The sequence below is a fragment of the Artibeus jamaicensis genome, unplaced genomic scaffold (assembly GCF_021234435.1).
Source record: "Artibeus jamaicensis isolate MK-2021 breed Jamaican fruit bat unplaced genomic scaffold, CSHL_Jam_final scaffold_474, whole genome shotgun sequence".
Taxonomy (NCBI): Eukaryota; Metazoa; Chordata; class Mammalia; order Chiroptera; family Phyllostomidae; genus Artibeus; species Artibeus jamaicensis.
In genome coordinates this window covers 40,218,857-40,243,668 of record NW_026522046.1, presented here as the reverse complement: position 1 = coordinate 40,243,668, position 24,812 = coordinate 40,218,857, and the positions used below count along the sequence as shown (strand labels likewise).

Below are 24,812 nucleotides of genomic sequence, written 5' to 3'. Positions count from 1 at the left end.
TTCCCTCTAGTTTTTGTGGCCTGTTCCTTTAGAGGAGGGACATGGGCGATGAGTGTGGCTCAGGGGCCGAGGCCAGGCTTTTTGGACTGTGGGGGTGGTAAGGGGTAGTGAGGATTCTGTGAGTGAAGGTGTGCCAGGCCGGTAAGCAGTGCGTGGAGGGCGTGGGGGCACACGCACGTGTTAGCTGTAATCTCCACTCTGTCTTTGTGAGTGTGGAATGGGGCCGAAGTGTCTGAACTGTGGACAGTGTCAGATGATGTGCACCTGGCCGTTCACTTGTGTTCATGGACCCGATGCCTGTTTACTCCAGCTCTGCCCCTGACCTTGGGCAGGTTCCTTACCCTGTCTGCGCCTCTGTCTCTGAACTGTGAAGCAGCGGGTTGTTCCTCATGGGCACAATAGCAGGTAGACCACATCACATGCTGGCGTCCTGGTGTGCATCCTGTACCTCTCACTAGGCTCCCAGGACACCGCGTGGGAGCTGCTTGAACCCAGCCGTCAGGGCAGCCAAAAGCACTCTGCAAATGCGATTAAGGCTCCTGAGGGGGAGACCATGCTGGAACGAATTAGCCCGGAGGGCCCTACCTGCCATCCCGGGGTCCTAACAAGTTGGGGGGTGGGGGCAGGAGGGTCAGCCAGGAGAGGGAGACGCCACGATGGCAGAGGTCAGAGGGAGAGACTGGACGGTGCAACACTGGTGGCTTTGAAGATGCGGGCAGGGCCGCGAGCCCAGGGCCAGGCAGCTTCTGGAACCCAGAGCCTCCTGGCGGGATCGCAGTCTAGCTGACAGCTTCCTTTTAGGCTTCTGGCTCCAGCGTGTGTGAGAGCAGATTTCTGTCCTTTGAAGCCACCGATACTAGACAGCGTGTCACAAGGCCACTGGAGTGGGAAGAACGATGATACCTGCAAAACCTCTCATTTGTAAAGGCTGACTCAGGTCCACACGAACCTCTGATGCGTTGTAAGGCCTTGACCCCTCCTCCCTCACCGGTGCAGGACCCCAGGATGTCCTTCCTGACCCCCGAGCCCTGGACAGCGCTCCCTTCTGTTCTGCATGCAAGCACCCCAGTCTGTGCGTTAGGAGGAGTTAAAGATGGGGCCCTGGCCTCAGGACCTTTCAGAGCTCAGCGGGACCTCCTGTTCTCAGGCCCCAGTGTGACCTCGGGAACTGAAGACCAACGGGCCTTCCAGGGCCACAGTGAGCGTGGAGGGGTGGGAGGCTTGAACCAGGGAGGGAGGTGGTCAGACTGAGTGCAGCTGGGTGGAGGACCCGGTCAGCAAAGGTGGCAGGAGCGAGAACGACTGGACAGGATGGGGCCCTGCTGGAGTCCGGGGGGCTGCCAGCGGGTCTTCATAGGGCGGCAGGCGAGTGTTGTCCTCCACAAGGTCAGACAGTGACCCGCCCTGGTCTATTTTTGGAGAATGAGGCACATGGTACAAAAGCTGGTTCCCATAAGGTGCCAGGCCGCCCCAGCATGTTGTAGAAACAGATTATGAAGTAGAGCTGACCAGGTGCACGGGGTGCCCGGTGCTTGCTGCGGAGACGTGCGTGCGAGACCTCGGTCACCGGTGCTGCGTTGGGCCTTGTCTGGGACAGTGTGTGGGAACTGGGCCCCAGACTGGGCTCACTGATGAGAATGGCCAAGCCGGCCACACGCGGGAGACTGTGCTAGCCAGACTTTAAGTTATATCTGCTGTTTGCCTCCATTAATTGGACATTTTAAACCTGTTTTTGGTGCGGGGACCTTTTCTGCAGGGAGCGTGGGCAGCACAGAGTTAACGGATGCCTCCCTGCCTGTGTGAGGGGCACTGGGGAGCCAGGATCGGGGAGTCCTTTCATCGCCAGTTGAAGTCGGGAGGTCCCCTGGGATGAAAGCCCCTTTGTGCCCGGCCCGGCCCAGCCCGAAGTCCTGGGCTCGGCTCACACGGCAGCCCCCAAGCAGGTAGTGGACGGCCTTCTCACTGCAGGAATGTCCCCACGAGGCACCGAGAACAGCCTCCTCCTTTATTTGTGCTATCAGCTCGTGATGCCTGACGATTGGGTCCCAATTATATCTAGAGAAGGAGGGGAAAGGTCGTGCTGTCTAGACACTAATCCAGCGTGATTTCGTTTCTTCCTGGGCCTGTATCCTGGCAACGGGATTATGGCTGGCAGGGGGCTGGCATTCCCCAGGCCCTGTGAGAGTGGGGGCCCCGCTCCTCCTGCTCTCCGGAACCTTCAGGGGCCGGCAGTGGGTTGTGGGCAGGGAAGGCTGCGTGGAGAAGGCCAGCTGCCCTCAGACTCGCCGCCAGGAGACAGCGGTGCAGAATGAAGTAGAGGAGCTCCTGGGGCCCTGGACGGGAGAGGGGTGGGGTGCAGTGGTGGTGGGGGCGCCTCGGCCACTGTCAGAAGTTATGTGAGGCTGAGTGCAGGCCCTTCTCCCCAACCCTCTTCCATCAGGCCCGCCACATGTTCCTGCCTTTTACCTGAAGGGCAGGAAGGACACTTGGCTAACGCCCCGTCTGAGCTCCTTACCCTTGCACCCCCAAGCTGGAAGACACCCCTCCCTGTGGCTCCAGACGGACTCCCCACAGGCTCCCCAGTAACTTGTACACTGGTTCCTACTCTTAGAGCAGTAGCTGCCCGTGGGTATCCCACTTGGCACCCTCTGGGCTCCCAGAGGACAGACAGACAGACGGTGTTCCAGAAAGCATTCGCAGGCCTTGCTGAGATGTTAACTCTCGTGCTGAGCACTTAGTGTCCCTGAAAAGGGGCCCCGGAGGCCACGCAGCCATCCTGCAGGGTGGGGCAGTCACAGTGATGGTCACAGGGGTTGTAGCTATTGGACAGGGATGAGGCTCCGGTGAGTGGGAACTGGGGGCTCATCAGTAACAAGTGCTCCCCACTTCCTACTAGCCTAACAGACAAGCTCCAGGGGGTCCACAGCGCCCCTCTGCCTGATGACTGTTTGGGGGTCATCATCAGGTTCCCCTCACTCTCGTGTGTCCTGGCTTTGTCACGTGCCCCACATGCAGCCCCAGGGAGGCCTGAAGTAGGGGCGCAGAGTGTAGCTGGGCACACAGCCTCCTCTGCCTCCTGAAAGTCAGAGCCAGTGCCCCTGTGCCACACGGTGTTTGGGCTGCAGCTCAGCCTGCCTGCAGACCCCCGCCCTTAGAGGAGGAATCACCGGCTGTCAGCAAAGTGAAAACCGCTCAGAACTCGAAGCCGGGCTCTTCTCTCTTTGCTTGTCCTGCTTTTTATTGGGTCCGGGAAACTTCGGCCTTTGCTGTGCTCCTGCAGGCCCTTCTCTGCCCCTGGCCTGCTCGAGGCACCGGGGGTCAGCAGGTAACGAAACTCAGGCTATTTCAAGGTCATCCCCATACTCGGGGTGCCTTCCTTACAGGGAGATGCTCACTGCTGCCAGCCCTCAGGAATTGGGGACAATGATGGAGCTGGGGGACCTTTTAGATCTTGGCACCTGAGGCCCAGGGACCGCTTTACGGGAGACGGCCAGCACACTGCCTGAGTGCGTGCGTCCCACAGGTCCTCTGGGGACCACTGTGCCCGTGGGGCGTCTGAGCACTGGCACGCATGCTGGGCGCACTGTGGGGCCCTGCCATGCAATGGGGGCACTGCTTCCTTTATTTCCCGTTTGTCGGGAGTGCCCCCACCTCCATCCAGACAGGCTCACGCACACTCACAGACACGGCCATGCTCACACATGTGGACGTACGTACACGTGTCTCACACACAGGCACACTCACTCGCACAAGCCCACCCTGAGGTGTCACTGGAGGGGAACCTGCACCCAGGAACTGACTCAGCAGCCCCTGCGCACCCGTCCACCCCACTGTGCGTTCCCCTCCCTCCTGACCCCGGCTCCCTCCTGTGCTCTCCAGCCACCATTTGTACCCCCAGCCCCTCCCTTGGAGGTGCTGCTGAAGGTGGGGTCCCAGGCTCCAGGCCCCTCTAGGGAGCCCAGGCAGGAGTTCCTTTGCTGGTCAATGGCCCAACTGAGAGGGAAGAGGCCACAGGCCCCTCCCAGGCCCCTTCCTGGACTCCCTGTCAGTGGCCTCTCTTTGGAAAGGGACAGTGGGTGGTGGTCCAAAGGACGCTGAGTGGGCCCATCCCTAGGGGACCCCTGCTGTTTGACACTCTGACTTGAGGTTGTACTTGCTTCATGAACCTCTGCCTTGCCTAGCAAACTCCTCCAGTCCCTGGGCCAGACGCCTGCACCTTCTGCTCCAGGTGCTGGCCTTTCCCCTGGCATCCTGGTGTCCTGGCCTGGTCCTCCCACCAGGGCTGGGCCATCTGCTTAGGCAGGGACTGCAGCCTCCTGGTACCCAGTGTGCCAGGCGTGCAGCAGACGGTCAATAATGATTCCCAGTGGATGGATGGAGGGACTTTTGAATGAGGGAGGGTTTTATGCAAGGCTCATGAGTTAGGCCAAAGGCGTCATTGGTCCCCTGGTTCAAGTGACAGTCTGAGCGGCCCAGGCCACCGGCTTTAGTGGCAGGTAGTCAGTAGGCAGAGGTGTTTCTGCACTGCCAGGTCCAGAGGGTCCCCTGGGCAGGGTCTGAGGGTGCTTGGTGTGGAGCTGCAGGAATTCAAAGCGGACGTGGGGATCTGGGCAGACAGACCCCCTTCACTGTCTGGCCCGGCCCCCTTGACAACTGCCAGGGGGATGCTGGTCATCAGCTGGTTGTAATGGTCATGAGGCCCGAGGCCAGGTGTGAGCGGGAAGGGCTAGCATGGCCGTCCCTAGGCCCAGCGAATGCTCACGGGCCAAACGAGAGCCAGCTTCCTCCCCGGGAGACGGCTGTTCCGTAGGGGAGCCTCCTCCAGCCTGGTGGGCAGCTCCCAGAAGGTTGAAGAGACTCGAAGTATCCGGACTTGTGACCAGCTGTCACTCTGCCTCTCCCTTATCTTCAGGGACCTTCAGTTTGGACATCACCTCACTGAGCTCAGGATACCGAGAATGAGGGCTTCTGTCTGGGTGTCCTCAGGTCCTGGAAACTTTATTAGTCACGCTTGCTAGTGTGGTGGCCTTGAGAGTTTCTGTCCCCTCCCCTTTTTCTCTTTGAATGTGGCCAGTTGACTTAAAGAGAGAAAGCTGTGGGATCTGCCACTCCTTGGGAGTTTCCTGGGTCGGGGTGGGACCATAGGAGGTCAAGTGCAAGTGCACAGACCAGCTTGGGCCACTGACTCTGCCAGAGTGAGTGTGGTCATTTGACTTCAGGACAGGGGGTCGGTCAGCCTTGTCTTCTGAGTCCTTCTCTCTGTAGAGTCAGCTCAGGTCAGTGCCTTCTTCCTGTCCCTCCTGCGGGGCCCTGGCCATGAGTCAGTCAGGTTCATGCTGCGTTAGTTAGCTCAGGCTTAGCCAACCATTAACCAGCCAGATCAGCCCCCACCCCCCTTTTGGGAAGGATGACTTAGTTTTCATCCCAATGATTGTCCACAGCCTCCCCACAGTGTCAGGTGGTCCCAGGGCTGCTGGAGGGCGTGTTAGGACCCCAGACCTCAGGCGTTGCTGAGACCCGCTCAGGATCCCGGTGGTGGAAGGAGCGTTGAGTGGCTGTGAGCAGCACAGGGCTGAGCAGAGGTGTGGGGATGGCTGCTCTAAACCAGGTCTCTGAGCACACTGGTGGTGACTCACAGCCCTTGTTACCAAGGATCCTGAGAGAATGGAGCAACAAGCCTCCTTGCAAACACTGCATATGTGTGTATGTGCATGTGTGTGGTGCATGTTAAACTGGGCCTCCCCTGGAGCATTTATACAGGGCCAGGTCAACCGTAGCACCTGCACTGGTGTGGCTGTGGGGTGGCCCGAGCTGGGGATGGCCACGCTGCTGCTTCTGTTTGGGTGTCTCCTCCCTGTCTCAGCTCCTCACAGCTGTGCATCACTTGTGCCTTCTCTCCCCTTGCCCCTCCTTCCTCTGTGAGCACTGAGTTACCAGAGAGGACTTGTGTCCTGGACTCCCTCCCTTCCAGCACCCCAGTCACTTCTGGATGCAGACCCCAGAAGGCAGGTGCAGAGCCCCCCTCCACTCACTGGGAGCTCCACGAGGTGTCCCATCTCCCGCCCCCGCCCCCACACCCCAGGCACTGTCTGGGACGCGCTTGGCGAGGGTGCCGAGCCTGTGGGTTGGACGCCGCCTCCTCCCAGGCAGGCTCCCTCCTGCCCCTGGCCCATCAGCCTGACCTCACTGCCTGCATGTCAGGACAGCGCCGTCCTTGAATGGGAGAGAGGCTCAGAGAGGCCACCTGGCCTGCAGGGTCTCTGTGCTGAGGGTAGGCTCCGTTATGGACATGTGGGTGACATTGGCTTTTGTCCTCTGGACCTGGGGTTCGGTGCATCAGCCCCTCTGCTGGACGACAGGGTTCCACCAGCCCTGAGCATCCAGTGCTGGTGACTGTCTGGAATCCCACCAGCCTCTGGGTTCTGATTTCATGTTCAAAAAGCAGTTGGCTCTGACTTCTTGGCAGTCGGCTCAGTGAGCACCGAGCCTGCTGCTGCTGCTGCTGCTGCTGCTGATGGAACAGGGAGGTGAGGCCTTGAGGAGTGGACTCAGGAATTCAGGTTGGCACCTGGGCTGTGAGCTCAGGGCTGACTCACAGCTCTGACTAAGGGGGTGCGGAGGAGCGGAGGAGCCGTGACTCACAGCCCCAGGGGCCTCCACTGTGGCTCCAGCTCCTCCAGAGCGAAGGCTGGTTCCCAGCTGCTTTTGGCTGCTTCTCTGAATCCTCCAAGGAGCTGGGACACCGGCTGTCCCCAGGTGATTGGATGTGCTCATCTCACCTCCCCCCTGAAGCCCTCCCGACTACCCCTTCCTGTCCCTCCATAAGCATCCCTTGTCATGCTCAAGAAGTGAGTAGGTGAGGGAGCCTGTTCCTTGAATGTGCTGCATGGTGGGCAACCCCCCCCAGCCCACCAGGTGCAGGTGGTGACTGGCTAGGTGTGGCTGGGGGTGAGGGACTGGAGGTCAGGAGACTCTAGGGCCCGAGGGGGCAGTTTCCACCAGCTCTGCTCCCTCTCCTTGGGTGGAAAACAGTGGGGTTCATTCTCACTGGGGTAAGATTCACGCATCAAATCATTACTCACTTTAACATTCTCAGCGTTATCCAACCACCCCCACCTCTGTCTGGCTCCAGAACTTTCTCAGCTCCGAAACTGCCCGTTATCGGCCAGCCCCCCCCTCCCCTCCTCCAGCACCTGGCAGCCACTGACTTGCTTCTGTCCCTGTGGATTTGCCTGCTGCGGACATTTCACAGAATGGGAGCCTACACTGTGTGTCCCTTCAGGGTCTGGCCTCTGTCACTGTGCACCGTGTGTCCCAGGTCCGTCCACGCTGTAGCCTGTGTCAGTCCTTCACTCTTTTCCTGGCTGAGTAACGCTCCACGGCAAACTCTTGAACTTTTAAAACAATGTTTATCTAACAGGAGCATCTCTAGACGGGGGCTGTGGCTTTCCAGCGGGTGACCCAGGACCCCGGGCAGGTGGAGCAGGAAGCAGGCGCTCCGTGGGCAGGAGGTTGCTCTGCGGGTCACCGTCAGTGGCCGTGTCACTGGGGCTCTGCACAGACACATTCCGGCCGTGTCCGGTTACCTGTCTCAGCTGCCGCCTGCTCGCCCTTTGCAAGTGGGTCACAGCTGTTGAGTGACCCTCAGCGGCAGGTCTCCAGGCTGACCATGCCTGGAGGCCTTGCTCATTTTCCTATACTGGTGCGGGGCTGGGGGTGTGTGTCCCTGAAGTGGGGGTTGGGACCCGGGGGGTCTTGGTGGCGTCCCTGCATGTGCTGTGACTCTCAGTGGTGGGTCCCTTTGCCCTCCAGCAGGGAAGGCTGCTTGAAAGGATTAACATGGAAATAAGGGGGGCCTCCCCACCACCCCAAGGCCCTCAGCCACCTGTCTGTTTGCCCGGGGGGGTTCCAGGTGGGGCACCTTGGCCTCTGCCCCAAGGAGGGGCTGGGGCCCACCCAGGGCAGGCTCAGGGTCACCCTTGGTGACCCTGGGTCTGGTTACAAAGGCGGGTAGATAATGTGGCTGCCTAAGTAGCAGGAAAACCCAAGAATGTGGAGAGGGCTGGTCCTGGCCTCAGGTCTTGCGGTTCCTTGGGGGAGTTTGCTTTCATTGCTCGGCAGAGACCACACCGAGAGGCCTTATGGCCAGCAGACTGCTGGCAGGAGCCCCCAGCCCCGGCCCTTTCATCGGCAGGCCCTCTGCAGGGGCAGGCCAGCCCAGGACACTGGGGTCATGAGGCCCCACCGTCATGGCCACCCCTCGGTCACCTCACACACATGGCAGCTCTGCGGGTGGCAGGGGGACCGAGGCATGGCGGGGAGATCAGAAGGAACCAGCAGGAGCGTGCGGTGTGGGGAGCAGGCACGCCCGCGCAGTCTGCTGTCCAGCAGGCGCCTGGTCATTTGTCTTGCAGGTGATTTATTTGCAGGGCTAGGGGCTGACATCCCAGGAGGTCACATTCCAATCATAACATCTTATCTGGGCTGTCAGGCTGGCCCGGGAGGGGGCCTGAGACAGAGCAGGGCTCTAGCTGGTTTCTCCTTGTTCCTTTCAGTGGGGTCTAAGGGGGACGGGGGGAGGGTTGGGAGGTGTTTGCAGAGACCTCCCTTAAGCCCCTACTGTGTGCTGTGTGTGGGGTTGGTGCAAGAGTCCCGTGTCCACCCCCCTCCCATTGTTCACAGTGGGGGGTTATGTGGGTAGGACCCGCCCCACAAAGCAGCTGTAGGGTGTGGGGGAGGCCAGACCCTGATGGCATTGGGGAGGGGGACTTGTTCCAATGGAGGTTCTTGATGTCCCCCGAAGATGGTGACATTGTCAAGGCCCCAGTCCTTGTGCTGGGTACTTTTCCAAGCCCTAGAGAGTTCTCTGCAGGCCCCAGGAAGACCCCCAGCTGCCCTCTGTGGCTTTCAATATCTGTCCTTGAGGCAGTTTCAGGCCTGGGCCCAGGACTAGTGCAGGGGACGGGAGAGGACTAGAGTGGGTGAGGGCCACGCCAGCTGGGGCAGGGGTGGGCTGCGGGGGAGGGGAGGCACGAGAGCGTCCCGAGCCGTGCCCGGCGGTCCTTGGTGGGAGGCACTGACAGACAGTCTTGGGAACCCCAGCCTTCAAGTCCTCTGGCGACTCGGTCCAGTCAGTTGCGGTCAGGTGTGAGGGGAGCAAAGACTTGTCACAAGCCCGGTGCCTCCTTTGACCTGCTGGGCACTGGGGGCCACAGCCTGCGGCTGGGCAGGCACCGGGGGCAAGCGGACCACCTCAGGCTGGGACCCTGGGAGGAGCACCCCAAGGACCTTTGATGGGTTCCCTCCACCGCCTCTTTAGGTCCTTCTTTACTTGGAATGGCTCTGCTCTCCCACCTCATCCTCGAGGCTCTAGAGCAGGTCACCCGGGTGACATCTCTCTCATGCCTCCAGGGGCCCCTTGCTGTGAAGACAGGACTCGGGACCCACTCAAGGCGCCTGCTGGGAAGGAGGCCACCTAGTCCCCTCCCGCCCAAAGCTCTCTCACTGCTTCATGTGTCAGAACGACCCCCCTTGCCTGCCCAGCAGACCCTCAGAGTTCGGCCCGGTGCGCTGTTGTATCGACCCCAAGAAATGCCCCCTCCAGAGCACCCCCGCCACCCACCTTTTCCCTCAATGACTGGAAACTCCGAACAGGTTCCAGAGAGACACAGCAATTGCACAGATGTTAATCCTCTTTGAGACGACTTAATAGTGTAGCCAAAGAAAATAATCACAATGGGTTCATTTTGAAAGGGGTCACAGACTGTCTTTAATGTTTAATTTCTTTTGACCTATAAGTATTACAGAAGAATAAGGAGAGACTGTCATTTGTTCAGATGTCAGGAGGAAGTTTGGATGATAGGATGCAACATTTAGGTCAAGCTTTTAAGATTAAAGAGAAAAATCTTTATTTTTAATAGGTACATCCTTAAAAGACTTTCAAATATGAGGCCCTTGCTCCCCGCCACATGTGTGGGTGGGACCATCCTGGTCCCATTTGGAGATGAAGGGTCTGAGCCGGGCTGGGGGCCACCCTGGGTGGCGCCGGAGGCTCCGAAGGCCTGGGAAGTGTGCGGGCTGGGCAGGTCCCAAGCAGAGTTCTTCCAGCAAAGCCCTCCCGGCCTCTGTCAGGCTTGTCCTGACCAAAACGCCATCTGCAAGAACAGGTTGGGGACCCCGTGTGGAGCCAGAGCAGGATGCATTTCTGAGTCTTGGCTCCCTGTGCGCAGCAATGGCTGCTTTCTTTGCCCTGACTGCCAGTGCGCTGGCCAGCTGTGCCGTTCTAATGGGCCCTGTGCCTTTGCTGCACCTCAGTTTTCCTCTCCTGCAACTGGGCCCATAAGAGAGCCAGCTGCAGAAGGCAAGGGGGTAGGGGGGTGGGGGGGATGTCGCAGTGGTGCTGAGAAGTGTTTAGCTCGGGGACAGGTGCCCGGTGACGTCGATGAGCCTTTTAGGGGCCCCCGGGCCCACAGACAAGCTCCCTGGAAACCTAGAGGCAATGGCTTCATGGTGCAGTGGCGGGTGGGTGGGTGACGGTGGCACCTTTGCAGGAGGGCTGGCGGGGTGCAACAGCATCTCTGCCTGCTGACGTCAGCCCAAGAGCAGGGTGGCAGGGTGACTCCTGTGGGGACAGATGTGGGGGCCCCGAAACCGCGGCTCTCCACTCGGAAACCTGGCCGTGGTGGGCGTGGCCCAGTGGACAGTGTGTCTCTCCTGCTCGGCCTGCACTGGAGACTGGGGGGCTTCGCCTGGTCGGCCCGTGACTCGCAGCGGTTCTAGATTCTGTGGCATCTGTAGGCGGTTCTGACTGCATGTGCGATCAACAGGGAGAAGGAACCCAGAGGGCATGAGAGACTGGATTTGCAGCTTGGGCCTCCTGCCAGGGGGCTTGGGGTGAGTGGGAGGGCGCAGGCTGCCGGGGAGATGGGGCACCGCCTCATGCCGGCCAGTAACTCTGGCAGGTGCGAGCTTCTACACTGGAGCCGACCAAGAGCAGAAAGGGGCCGAGGCCACTGAGGAGGCCCCTCTGGGGTGAAGGGGTCAGGTCTGGCCTGGGGCTGGGGTGGTTTGGGGCTCACTCTGTCCTCTCTGAGAAGGAGCAGTTTCCAAGGGAATCCATCTAAAATCCTGCCTTGATGCCCCCTCCCTCTCTGTCTCTTTGGTGAAACACCTGCATGGTTGACACTGACTTTCACAGTCATTTCCTTGGGCTGTGAGGTGGGGACCTCATTTGGGAAGCACCTGGCCCTCTGGGAGATGCGGGAATGTGCCCGCTGCGCCATGCCTTCCTCTGCCCGTGGACCGCGGCCGGGAAGCAGCTGCCTCCATCCTGGACCATCCAGCTGTGCTGAGGGGAACAGCCCCCAGGGGCTGGGTCGCCTGGCACCCCCCGTAAACCAGCCTGTCTTCGGATGAATCAGTGCTCATATTTATAACTTCCTGCAGACCACTTTCTTGTGATTTTAAAGCCTAATGGAGTATCCATGTCCAGCTTTTATCTGGAACAAGATGGGCTTTTAATTAGGTGGAAAGGTCGGCTTTGTTGGATGCTGGCTGGGCTGAGGCCCAGGACAGAGCTGCCTGGGCTGCAGACAGGACGGGGCCATGAGGATGGATGGACTGTCCCCGGAGTGTCCAGCCCCCATGGCTCCCGTCAGTGGGTGTCACTGCCCCCACTGAGGTCCAAGCTGGTTCCGGTGCCTGAGTTCTGGTGGTGGGGGGTGCCACCCACTCTCACACTCCCTCCCTCTCACACCCACGTGGAACTTGTACTCACGTGCACCCAGGTGGGGCTCCCAGAGCGGTTACTGACTCTGGGTGAGCAGCCGAGGGCGCACCTTCTCCAGTCTCCTCCTTTCTGAGCTCCCTTGCCAATGTCTCCTTCCTCTTCTGCCAGCCTTGCCAGGCAGCCTTCAGCCTTGTCCAGGGCTTGGGCCCGTCTGTGGGGCAGGCGGGGCTGGTTTGCTGGGCAGCTTTTCCCCAGGAAGGGGAGGGGGCCCTCAGGTTTGGAGCCTGGCCAAGGCCATGTTCTCACTGGGCCCTCCGATGGCCCTTTGATTACTGGCCACTCAGGATGGTGTACGTCTGGCCCACCTGCCATAGGGCAACATGCGTCACCGGGGGTGCCAAAGTGTTGTTGTTCTTGGGAAAGGTGGCCTCCTTGTTCCCTGGAGCTCGTGGGGCTGTCTGTGCAGCTGGAAGGGCACAGGCCAGATGCCCTGCTGCAACAGGACATAAAAGTGAATTCCGGACGCTGACTGACCCAGTGCCCCTGAGAGCGGCGGAGGGCCGGAAGGGTGTCCACGCGGCAGTGCTCCTCTCTGTGCTGAGGTGGGCGCAGGGAGGGGCAGTGCCGGTTTAGAGATCTTTACAGCCATTTGGTTTCATTGTGACATTTTTATTGTGTCTTACAAAAGCATTTGCTGCCACAGGTCAGGGAGTACACTGGTTCTGGACCACAGCGACAGGCAGTGGCCTGAAGGTCCAGATGTTCAAAGGAACCCGGACACACTAGGCTGCTGTTTAGGGGACCGTCCAGTGGCTTTGAGGGGACAGGACAGGATCCTCAGGACACAAGGAGGGACGGAGGGGTTGGCGGCAGAATGAAAACGTAAGTGCGGCAGAAAAATGAGGGCAGGCCAGGAGGAAGCCTGTGCTCTGAAAACGGGGCACCTTGACAGGAGCCACCAGAGAAGCCCCTGGAATACTGGGCAAGGACGGAGAAGGGGCCTCGTGAATGAGGAGAGGCAGGTGCCGCCAATGGCAGCCGAGCCGAAGGCCTCACCTGAGAAAAGGCAGGAAGTGCAGGCTGGAGGCATGTCCTTTGGCCTCTGTAACAGTTACAGCCCAGGTTTATCCTCTTACAGCCTGGAGGTCGGAATTCCCAGGGGGTCTCCTTGGGCTGAAATCTATGAGTCTGCAGCACTGGTTTCCCCTGAGGGCTCTGGAGGAAGAGTCTGTTTCCTGGCCTTTCCTCTAGAGGCCCCCACTTCCCTTGGCTAGTGGCCCTTCCCCCATCGTCACAGCCGGCAGTGACCAGTTCAGTCTTGGTTCTGGTTTTTCTGTCTCCCTCTTCCCCGTTCTGGGACCCTTGTGAGTACAGTGGGCCCATCCAGATAGTCCAGGATAATCTGTGTACTTAAGGTCAGCTGGTTAGCAGCAACCTTCATCCACATGCACCTTCACCTTCCCTTGTCAGGTGGCAGAACCTCTCATGGGCCCAGCGAGTAGTAGGATGTAGACCTCTGGCGGAGGAGGTGCTATTCCATGCCCCCCCCCACTCCCAGCCGCCCCCGCACCGTCCCAGAGATGCCTGTCTCTCCCACCCGCAGCACACCCCTCTGGTGCCAGTGTCCACACGGGGGAAGTGTAAAACCGCTTCCTACCAGCAGTTGCCAGTGCCGAGGGGCTGCTTTTGTTCACTGAGACGGGTGCCCAGGGTTCCTTGTTGGACGGAACCCACCCTCTGCTACTTCGAGTCTGGGATTTTCATCCGTTGACCAGGTGACCCTGTTTGGGGAGCCTGTGCTGCAGAAATCAAAGCACCCGCCTGTCAGGGCATCAGCTCAGCGTCACTCAGAGCGCCCCAGCCAAACAAAATCCAGGGGAGGAAACCCACCCGCTCTGCCAGGACCGCTGGCACAGGGCAGAGGTGGGGTCCGCTCACTGCACCTGGGGCAGCCCTGCCCCACCTGGGGAGTCTGAGTGACAGAGGCTTGGAGTATGCAAAGGTCGCCTGGCTGTGGAAGCCAGGGGTAGTTAGCCTTACTTCCTATGCCTTTATGTATTACAACATGTGCGTTTCTTTTATATGTAAGAAGAATCTGACCAAGTGAAGAACAAAAGTGAGCTTTGAGTTGGTTCCCTACCTGGAGCCGAGCCTGCATGAGAAATCCCAGGTGTGTGGCTCCCCCTGCTGATAAGATGCCAGCATAACAGCCTGCTGCTCCCAGTGGGACCCAGGTTGTCTTCCACCCACACAACACAGATGGCAACAGCGTTTGCAAACCTGGTCACACTCAGCATGGTCTTCCTCGAGTTACCGCTGCTTTGGACACTTTTGGATACATGAAGTGAGTGTGGCTCACAATTTGAAGGTGGGGCACAGAGCCTGGCATTTGCAGGACCCTCTGTGCATGTAAAATGAATACCCCAGGCTGAGTCACAGACCCCAGTTGTGTGTTCAGCCAGAAGTGAAAACTGGAGGGGGGTGGACTGAAGTGTGTCTGGGTGAATTCCTATGAAAGCAAAGTGGAAAATCCCAGGTGGCCAGTAGCCCTGCTCCCTCATTCTTTCCACCCCTCTGTGTGGCCAGCGGCGGTGAAAGGGCAGGGAGCAGGGATGTGCCTGGCGTGGTGCTGGCGGATGGCAGTTCCCAGGTCTCTGGATGTGTGGGAGGCAGAGCTTGAACCACAGCTGTCCATTCTATGGTGGTTCTGGCACCAACTTGCCGTCCTGGTTGCATTTCCTGGGCTCTGGGCGGAGTTGACTGCCTTCTCCACACTTGCGCCATTCCTTGGGGTCGGGGGGCAGTTATGGAAGGATCCAGAGGCTGTAATTTCCCCCTGACTTTTTGGCTCTGGAGATGGCCCCCAAGTGGGTGGCCTTGGACAGGGCCCTTTGCTCTGAGGAGGGTGGGAGCTTCTGGCCTGTGTGTGGCCGCGCAGGGGCGAGTGGCTCCAAAGCTTGGGACCAGGGTCAACCTCTTGTTCCAGGGGCCTGGGTGTCTGTCCCACGGGCTTGGGTCTGCATGATTTCTTTTATACCCACCCGCCTGTAGGAGTCACCCAGGAGCTTTTCAAAATGCTAAGGTCGGACCGCCCTGCCTGCCCAGCACACTGGGACCTCTGGCCAGGCCCAGGCTGGAAGGGCTTCTGAACCCTCAGATGACTGGACGGCAGGAGCAGGTCTGGGGCTGGGTGAGGACCCGGCCTCCCCTGAATTCATGTGTGGGTAAAATGAGTACATGTGCGTTTGGACAAGATGCCGCCGTTCTCCTGGACTGTAGTGGGGGGCCTCACTGTGTCTCCAGGACGGCCACCGGCCCCTCCTGCCATCCCCCTGCAGGCCAGGCCCTGGGGTTGCCCAGACCATCCCTGAGGGAGCCCCCTTCCCAGCGCTGCTCTTGGCAGAATCGGCCCGTCTGCCGCAGACTTGAGCTTTGTCATTTTCTGGGAGTCCAGAGGACCATTAAATGCCCACCCCCCTCTGTGTCTCTTGGACACATTTCTCTTCTTATTGCCCTCCTGGTTTATTCTATGGAACAAACGATTTTATTTTTCTAAAGGGGAGGGTGCGGTGTCAGCCCCAGAGTGTGGCACCTACAGGTGCCACATGGAACCCATGGAGGCAGCAGCGGCCTCCACCTGTGCAGGCCAGGTGCCAGTGGCTGTCTGGGCTTTGTGGAGAAAGCGCTGTGGGTCCCCTCCCTCTGTGTACAAGAAGGAGACACGAGTTGTGTTCTGGGCGACCTCCACCTTATGTGTTCCTACTGTTAACAGCTATTTCTCGATTCCGGCTGGCTGTGCGGCTGGAAATGAGGTGAGGGAGGAGCAGGCCTGGGCGATGCCCCAGTGGCAGTCCGTGATCAGAGCGGGGTCTGGGGTCCCCCAGCTGCTCCCTGGTCCAGCCTGCCCTTGTCCTCCGTGTAGCCCAGGCCAGGCCCAGGGGTCATGGTGTGGGGCCCGGGGGTGTGGGTGGGTTTGGGGTGTCAACGTGTGGGAGGAGCTTGACTTACGACCCCAGCCAGATTGAAGTGAAGTGGTCACAGGTGGGAGCTGAGCAGGACAGCTGTTCCCCACCCTCTCCCGTGGGAGTCCAGCCCAGCAGCCCTCAGTAAAATCCAGTTAATGAGCAACCTGCCAAACTCTTAAAACCTAACCAGACCTCTCACTGCACAGTGTCTCAGCTGGTCCTCGTCTTCCCTGTTTGTTGCTCTGCAGACCCCACCCTCGGGGGCCCGGCTCTACAGCAGAGTCGAGTTTGGGGGGGGGGGTCCTGCGTGGTACTGGGACCCACCTGCCTGCCTTGGCCAAGGCTTGTCATCCTCGCAACAAGCTCTCGTGGGTTCTAGAAGGCCACGGGGCAGGGTAGGGCTGTGCCTGTATTTGAGGGTCCTGGGATGAACCCACATTTAGAGTTGGCTTTTTCTATGGAGGGTGAAGCAATGCCTTGGTGCTCTGGTGCCAGGTTCTGGGAAGCTCCAGTAAAAACACCGGTCAAATATTAACTGCCTGGGTCAAGCACCTTTATTTGAAAGAAATGCCGTCCCCTGTGTGCCCCATCGTGTGGCCTTGTTCACGGACAGGACACCGACACTCTGCACCTAGTAAAGAATCTGCGAAGCGGGTCTCGTGGGGACACTGGAGAGATGCCGGTCCTAGAAGAGGGACCTTCTTTTCTGCTGGCTTGCAGGGCGTCTGTGCCCCTCCTGGGTGTCCAAGTGGGTGTCTGGCCCTTCCCAGGGAAAGGTCGTGTCACCACATAGGAACGTGGTGTCCCTTGGTGGGGAACCTGCTTCCCAGGGGGGATGGGGGGACGTGTTGCTGCCGCTTGTCATCATCTTCCGAGAGGTCCCTCCCCCGGTCCCACGTCCTGGACTGGGGCGGCCACCCCTGTGTCCTCTGCCCTCCCCCACCTGATGCCATGTCCACTTCGTGGAGGCTTTCCCTGCACTGCGGCTGATGCAGTTCAGTGCCCAGAGCAGGGCTGGGCACACACTAGGAGTTCAATACAAATTTGTTGAATGAATGAAGGAAAGTATGGCCCTTCGAGGTAAAGAATTAACGCACAGGGATAAGATTTAGTGTGGGACCCTGAATTGGGACACAGGACCAGGACCAGGACGGGCATGTGGAAGACCAGGGTCAGCACACCCAAGAGGGCTGGGCGTGCTGAGGGGGCCAAGAGGGCTCAGAAGCACTTAGGAGGCTGAGGACTTGGGAGTCATTCAGGGAGAGCTCTGCAGACGGAGGTGTGTGCTCGCCTTCCGGGTACAGAGTCTTCATCCCCAGCGCATGTGCCGCGCATCTGTGGAGGCCCGGGGGTGACATCAAACCTGGCCCGGCAGAGCTTCCCTTGTTGGACCTGGAACCTCCCAGGCCTCCAGGAATCCCAAGAAAACTGCATGGAAATGAATGGGAGTGTGCAGGCACAGACAACACACATGTACCTGCACACAGAAAACACACCACATGTGTGCACACATGTGTACGCACACAGTGCCACACACATGTGCACAGAGACGTGTCCAAACATAGATGCACGTGTCCCCACATAGACACACGTGTGCGCACATGGAGAGCCCGGGGGTGGGTTATCGGGTGGACAGTGTCAGCAGGCTGGGGCCGGGAGCCGTGGAGGGGAAGGTATTTCAGGCATGTAAGGAGGTCGTCTCTGGGTGAGGGGCTGGCAGGCACTTTGCTGGGGTCAGTGGCCCCCACCAGGCACAGTGAGTGTTTGATTGGGTCCTTCCAAGGACGTTCTCAGAACCCCACAAAAGTGGCAGCCACCCCGTGACTCTCAGTGACTCACAGTGCCATTTACGTTGTCTCCCCCCAGTCCCAGAATGCTCCTCTAACATTCAAATCCCCCTCACTGTTTGATAATATCTCAGGGCCCTGGGGCAGCTGTTGGGTGTGCTCCTCCAGCTGCTCGTGACAGTCACCAGGCAGCTCTGCAGGCATGTGATACTCTGCTAGTGGCTAGAGGTGGCCGTGGCCCCAGAGGTGGGCAGGGGGCCGTGGTCTGGAGTATTCACGTGGAGGGATGCCCTGCTGGGTCGCAAGGTTGGCTCAGGGTGGCAGGGCCCCGGCTGCCCTCCTGGGTAGCCTGCCCCCCACCGGGCAGCAGCTGCTGTCCCTCCTGCACAGCACGGCTCCTCAGTTCCTCGTCCTGGCTGCATCTGGAATTAGAGTTGAGCCAGTGACCCCGGGGAGTGCCCCAGTGCTCGGGGCCACTGGACCGATAAGGGGGCAGCCCTGCAATGGGGAGTCTGGCTCTGCCCCACATGAGTCCAGAGCCTCTTCCCCCATCCGGGCAGGAGGAGAAGGGGGAGGGCTGCTGGAAGTTCCGTCCTGAGGTTTGCCAAAGACACTTCAGGCGTAAAATCACATTAGTGGCACTAAGTTTTCAGGGAGACTGTTCTCTGGGCATTTCTAAGAATTCTGTGCATCATGAGGATCGGTGTTGGCAACACGGCCTCGCTGAGACACAGGTGTTCGCCTGTGGGTTGCCCCCACCTGTCGAGAGGGAACACAGCGTTTGGCTGTTCTAAAACGTGAGTACTGACTCCGAGCCGCCGAGCCCTGCCCTTTGGTTGGCGTGCACCGATCAGATCCTCTGTTTTCAGCTGGCGACTGCAGGGCTGTTTCAACAGAGCTGCTGTCACTGCTGAACTCTGCCCGGAGGGAGAGTGGGCTGAGACCCCCAGCACAACCACGAGAGGACGGGATGAGGGAGGGATGAGGGCAAGGGGACGGACAGCAGGCGTGCTGAGCACACGTGGGATCTAGTGTGGAGGTTGAAACTGTGAGTGTGAATGTGTGTGTGTAATCCTGTTCTGGCTCTCCTCTCTTGGGCTCTGTAATCTGGAGCCAGGCATCTGGTCTCCGTGCCTCAGTTTCTTTCTTGCAGACCATGAGGCACAGTCTCCCAGAATGACGGCGGAGCGCTTGGCACCGTACCTGGTAGGCTGTGGCATGTCTGTCCTGTACAGACAGCCCTGCTGGGGAAGAGCTCAGAGCAGTTTTTGTCCAACCAGGGGTCCCTGGGCTGTGAGCTGGAGGGGCCTCACCACCCCTCTGTGCTGACGAGTGTGAGGATAGGGCTCTGGGCCAGCGGCCTGACCCCCAGGGCGGCCTCTGTGCTCCTGCTGCTGCCCAGGGCTGGGGCCCCCACTCCGGCTGGGCAGCACAGAGTGTAGGTGCTGGGCATCGGGGTCCACCTGGCAGCATAGGGGGGGTGTTGACTGTAATCAAAGATGGACGCCAGCACACGCAGTATGGAAGCAGCCCCACAGCAGGCACTGGCAGGACTTACGGCCACAGGGTGGCATCCTTCCAGTGTCTTGGACAAAGAAAGTGTTATCCGAGGTTGTATCAAGGGAAGGAGTCAGGACACAATGGGAACTGCCCAGCTGCACACTGGCCTGGCCGGCGCCCTCTGGAGCAGTGCCAGTCAACGCGCAGGTCCCGTCACTGCCTGAGACGTGGCTCGGCAGAGGCACCTGCTGAAGCCAGAGCTGTGAGAAGGCAGGGCCTGGCCCGCACCGGGCTGGCATCTGCGCTGTGGGCAGGGCTCCCTCTCCAGCGCCATCTCTTGGCCTTGGGCAAGCTCACAGTCCCCGCTCCATCAAACAGACTGAGACCTGGAGGATGGGGGTGGCGGGAGAGGACGTCTGCGTGGGACCTGCTGTCATGGCAACATCGGTCTCCGTACATTCCATGACACCCCGCTTTCCCTCAGTGTCGATACCCCAGTGCCGCTGTGCTTTCCTTCCAGTAGTTCTCAAGAGTTAACTCACAAAACCCTGCCAGACTCCGAGAGGCCGATCACAGTGGTACGAGCAGGATCAGCGCCTGAGAGAGACTGTCTAACCAATGAGAAAGGAGTCTGGGGTGTTACTGAAGGCCATGTGTCACCAGTGCTTGAGCCCGGGGTGTGGTCTCGGGTGAGATGGGCCAGGAACAGCCCAGTGTCAGCGAGAGGGGTAGGAGGGCCAGCAAGCTGAGGACCAGCATCCCTAATCGGGTGGGAGCGCAGGTCCCTCACAGGTCTTCCTTCATGTTGAACGTCTCAGAATCAACAGTTCCAGCAGAAGAATTGGACTCGCAACAAGTTTCAGTTTTATAGCAGGGCGGTGGCCCCAGGCCAGGCTTCCCCGACCGTCCTCAGCAGCAGCGGCTCCGAGCATGGTGGACAAGAGGGGCTGGGGCCTGCAGTGGCTCTGGATGCAGAGGGTGGTGGGCAAGTGGTGCTGGGGGCCGCCGCCTCAGCGTCCTGCGGGTCCCAGCCGTGTCCAGAGCAGACACCCCAGGGGGGCTATGCCAGGCGTCTTCTTTGGAGTTGGGCTCTGTGGAGGGCACCCAGGCTACAGGGCCAGGAAGAGAGAGAGTCCTCTCCGAAGCTGCCCTGTGGGTCAGGGTGCTGGCCCAGAGGTGAGCCAGCGCAGGGATCGGCAGCGGTCTGGTGAGAGGCAGCGAGGCCTCTCCAGCTCACGGCCCAGGAAGCTGGGAATTCTCTGAATGTGCTTAGATGTCCACTTGGCCTCTTGGCATCTGTGGCTGCTCTAAGGAGGTGTGAGAAGTTCCCAAGAGTGCCTGTCACCTTGATTTAGGAGTTTGCCTTTTTTTCTTCTGTGAGAGTGAAAAGGCAGAAGACAGAACAGCTTGGAGACATGAATGGGGTAGCTGGCTACAAGCCGTGGGCGGGCCGGGCGGAATCCGGGCTGGCCCCACCTCCCGGACAGCAGACTCCCGCCCACCCTCCTCTTTGCGGAGCACACAGCCCTGATGGCTCCCGACCCCAGCGGCCGCCTCAGCTTGCCGCTGCAGCTGCTGCTGCTCGCCTGCTGCTTCACCGCCTCCTGGGCTGATCTGCTGACCTGGCTGTGGTCGTCCAATCAGACGAATGAGAACGCAGCCTCGCTGGTCTCTGTGCCCCTGGGCAGCCCACCTGTACAGCCCACAGAAGGTATCACCACACGTGTGGGCCTGCAGGACAGCCCCACCGAGCAGGGGACAGCTTCTGCCAGCCCTGGGCCACCCCTGGAGGAGCTGGAAGATGGCCAGGGCAAGGCCTCCACTTCCCCTCCTGCCTCTAATGCGAGCCCAGACACGAAGGAGGAGAACATTGCTGGCGTTGGTGCCAAGATCCTGAACGTGGCCATGGGCATCCGGAGCTTCGTCCAGCTGTGGGATGATACCACCCCCACTGAGAATGCTTCCAAGATGGGGACTCTGGCACCTGCAACCTCCACAGACCCCCTCACCCTCCCTGGGCCATCCAGCACCCCTCCGGAGAATGGGACCATTCTCTGGCTGACCAGCGGGGCCCTGAACTCACCGGACACCAAGACTGAGGGTGGTAGCCTGCCAGTGCCCACCCAGCCACCACCCTCCCTGGACAGGCCCTGGGCGATGCTCAGCGTGCCTTCGGTGCCACCGAGGTCCTCAGGTAGAACTCTCTCCTCCGTGCTGGGCAGGGACCTTCCCTGGGGGAGCCTGCAGTCCTCAGGTTGGCCCCCGGACCTGGATGGCAAAGGACTCTTGCCCGAGGCAGCCCATCCCGGCCAGCGGCACCAACACCCCGGCAGCCTCAAGCGCACTCCACTTCTGCTTCCCCTGGTGACGGGTTCCCTGGGCACGCACGCTGCCCCCTCGGCTCTCTCCCCTGACCCTCCTGCCGGTCTGTCTCAGATCTCACTCTCAGCTTTACCTGGGGACAGTGGTGCTTGGGTTCCTCACGTGGCTAATTCTGTGGGACCTGGTCTTCCTAATGTCTTCGCACTGCTCGGGTCCCACCGACCGACCCCGGCAGTGCCGCCTCTGCGCCGTGCCTCCAGCCGCTGCCTGCCCCTGCCGCCCTCCCTGCCGGTCTGCGGCAGCCTGGGCATCAGGCGCTCCTGGCTGCCCAACCACCTCCACCACCTGAGCGGAGAGGAGGTGCTGGTGGCCGCTCAGGCCTGGGAGGGCCTCCTCCAGTCACACTGCCACCACTTCCTCGCCTGGTTCTTCTGCCTGCTGTTGGCCCCGCCCTGTGGCCCTGGCCCCCTGCCCGCCCTGCCACCCTGCCGCCAGTTCTGCGAGGTCCTGGAGGATGCGTGCTGGAGCCACTTGGACGGGGGCAGGCTGCCGGTCACCTGTGCCTCGCTCCCAGCCCAGGAAGACGGGTACTGTGTGTTCATTGGGCCGGCTGCAGGTAACGGCCGGCCCATCGATCCCACCGTTTCCTTGTTGCCCTTTCCAGGAGCCTGGCCAGGGCCGGTGTGAACCTTGCACAGCACCTGCCACCCACGGCCCCGGTGTTGGCCTTTATGGTCAGGTGCCCGTCGAACCCTCAGGAGGTAGGGGAAGTGCAATGCCTCCTTTGCACGGGGCAGACTGAAGTCTGCAGAGGCCTGCATCCAACCCGAGGTTCTGTGCATGACAAGGGCAGGTGTGTGGGGAGCAGCCCCGGCCCAAGCATTGTAGTTCATTTAGTTCTCTGAGATACCCCCAGCCACAGGGGAAACTGAGGCACAGAGTGGCGACAGGATATGCCGAGGGAGCCAGGATTCCCTCCTACTTCTGGTGTCTGACGTCCTCTCTGTAGCCCCAAGCTGATTGGGCAGAGGGGCTTTGGGGGTGGGTGCTACGGGGAGAGAGGACCTGTTTCTCTGAAGGCTGAGTGGCCGCAGCCAGGCCAGCAGTCAGTGAGCCTGTGGAGCTCACATGAGGCCACCCAGCCTGGGCCCGTGAGCTCCAGAGCACGGTCTCCCTGCTCCTCTGGTCCAGGAGGGGGAGGGCAGCTGCAGCCTCTAGGCCCCTAGCTCCCTGTGTGTGCACAGTGGGCCTGGCCCCCGCCCATCTGTGTCGGCTGTGCTGTGCATGGCCCCGCCCCTCCCCTCCCTGTGGGGAGCAGCCTTGACCGCTCATCCATCCCTGCAGTCACTGCTGGTGGGGGTGGGGTGGCTGCACTGGACCTCGAGGAGGCTGTTCCGTGGCTGAGCCCCTGAGGAATGTGTGGGTGACTTCCTGGCACTGCTGTGCCGGGCCTGGGGTGAAGCAAGGGGGGAGTTGGCGCACAGGCCGCAGCCGGGGCAGGAACAAGTGCTGATGACGGGTGGTGCCCAGCCCCGAGGAAGGGGTGCACCAGGGGCTGGTCCAAGGGAGGATGAGGGACGCTGACAGGGAGGCTGAGCCATGGCCTGAGCAGGAGTGGCCCAGAGGGTGTCCAGCAGAGGGACAGCCACACAGGGCCCGCTCTGGGAGGCCCGATACATGGTACGTGCAGAGCCGAAGGCCCTGTGGCTGCCCCTGTGAGCTGGTGGGGCTTGGGGTGGGGGTCGGGCCCCACAGTGAGCTGCGTGTTCCCACGCCCCACGCACACTTGGTGCCCGGACATCTGAAACCTGGGCCGGCAGGGGCCTCCTCCTTACCCTGCCCCACTTCAGTGTGAGTGGCTGGGGCTGCCCCACAGGGGGTGTCCTGCCAGGGGGCCCCAGTTCCATGTAAAGGAGCCTGGTGGCTCCCCACAGCCCACCTCCTCCTCCTCGAGGCTGGGGAGGGGCCTGAATTCAGCAGACCTGCTGCCCGGCCTTAGGGCCCCGGGTCTCCCGTTGCTGGGAGAGGGGACAGGGGCCGGGATGGGGTGTGGGATTTTTCCAACTGCAGCTGGCCTGGTCAGCTAGCTGAGTGGCCCAGAGGGGACTTCTCACTGGACATCTGCACCATTGGCAGGGCCCCGGGCCTGTGAGGGAGGCCGTGGCCCGAGCAGGGTCTGGAGACTGTCCTGTCAGTCCCTGTTCACTGCACTCGCAGCCCCACAGCTGGGCCTCAGGTGCCCATCTCTCCAGGGCCCCTCCTGGGTGCTGCCTGGCTGGGGAGGGTCCCACGGGTATTTTCTTCCTCCTTTGTTTATTTAATGTTTAGAGAGGGTGAGGGGGGAGAAAGAGAGAGAGAAGAAACATCGATGTGAGAGAGAAACATGGGTCGGTGTCTCCCACACACCCTTTACTGGGGACCTGGCCCACAACCCAGGCATGGGCCCTGACTGGGGATCGAACCAGCAACCTTTTGCTTTGCCAGAGGATGCCCAGTCGACTGAGCCACAGTGACCAGGACCTTCCTTAGGCTTTTTAGTAGGGAACCATCCACAACCTGGTGGGGAGGGAAAGGACCAGGAAGGCCCCAGCCCCTCTCTGGTACTGGAGAATGTTTCCCTCGGTGACGGGGACCCCTCCCCCCAGTTCATGTCCATGGGTCATACATGTAAGTTCTTTGGCTTCTCCATTTCCCATACTGTTCTTACCCTCCCCCTGTCTGTTTTGTACCTGCCATTTATGCTTCTTATTCCCTGTGCCTGTTCTCCCATCCTCCACCTCCCACCCGCTGATAACCCTCCATGTGATTGATCTCCATTTCTGTGATTCTAGTTGCTTGCTTAGTTTGTTTTTGTTTTAGGTTCAGTCATTGATAGTTGTGAGTTTTACTGTACATATTTTTGTTGTCATTTTACTGTACATATTTTTGATTATCTTTTTTCTTAGACAAGTTCCGTTAACATTTCCCATACAAGGGCCAAGTGCCAAACTTTTTACTGTCTTCCAGTTTTCTTTTCTAGAATGTCATCAAGTTGGAGTAATATATTATGTAGCTTTTTTAAACTGTTTTTTTCCATTTAATATCCATTAATGTTTCCTCTATGTTGTTTTATGGCTTCAGAGCTCATTTATTTTTATCATTGAATAATATTCCATTGTCTAAATGTTCTATGGTTTATTTACTCACTCACCTATGGAAAGACACCTTGGTTGCTCTCAAGTTTAGACAATTATGAACAAAGCTTCTGTAAACATCTGTGTGCAGGTTTTTGTGTGGAAATAAGCTTTCAAGTCCTTTGGGTAACTAGCAAAGAGTGCAGGATTGTAGGGTAAGAGTGTGCTTAGTTTTGTAAGGAGCCTGTGTGGCTGCGCCAAGTTGTACTTCCATCAGCAGGGACCGAGCGTTCCTGGGGCCCCATGTGCCTGCCCGCACTGGGTTGTCAGTGGTGCGGACTGTGGCCATCCCAGTAGGTGTGAGGTTTTATCTCACTGTTGTTTTAATTTGCATTTC

At 59.7% G+C, this 24,812-nt stretch overlaps 1 protein-coding gene and 1 long non-coding RNA gene across 7 annotated transcripts in view; one reads left to right on the top strand and one right to left on the bottom strand.

The window, feature by feature from the left end:
• COL18A1 (collagen type XVIII alpha 1 chain) overlaps positions 1-24,812 on the top strand; it is a 73,122-nt gene that overhangs the window by 6,983 nt on the left and 41,327 nt on the right. For 2 of the 5 annotated variants that reach the window (XM_053658011.1, XM_053658009.1), the window contains exon 1: positions 20,511-21,174. The exons of 2 other annotated variants lie outside the window; for them this stretch is intronic. In XM_053658011.1, the coding sequence (XP_053513986.1) occupies positions 20,511-21,174 (664 nt within the window). Of the gene's footprint in view, positions 1-20,510; positions 21,919-24,812 lie in introns of those variants that run through there. One more of the 5 variants, XM_037158168.2, reaches the window with a different exon arrangement.
• On the bottom strand, positions 16,182-21,523 carry LOC119058745 (uncharacterized). Of its 2 annotated transcripts, none has more exons than XR_008390216.1 (3): positions 21,436-21,523; positions 18,684-21,248; positions 16,182-17,902 (listed from the first exon to the last, which is right to left on the bottom strand). It is a non-coding gene; the product is annotated as an uncharacterized LOC119058745 (long non-coding RNA). The 2 variants fall into 2 exon arrangements; XR_008390217.1 differs by having other exon boundaries at positions 16,185-17,902; positions 19,039-21,248.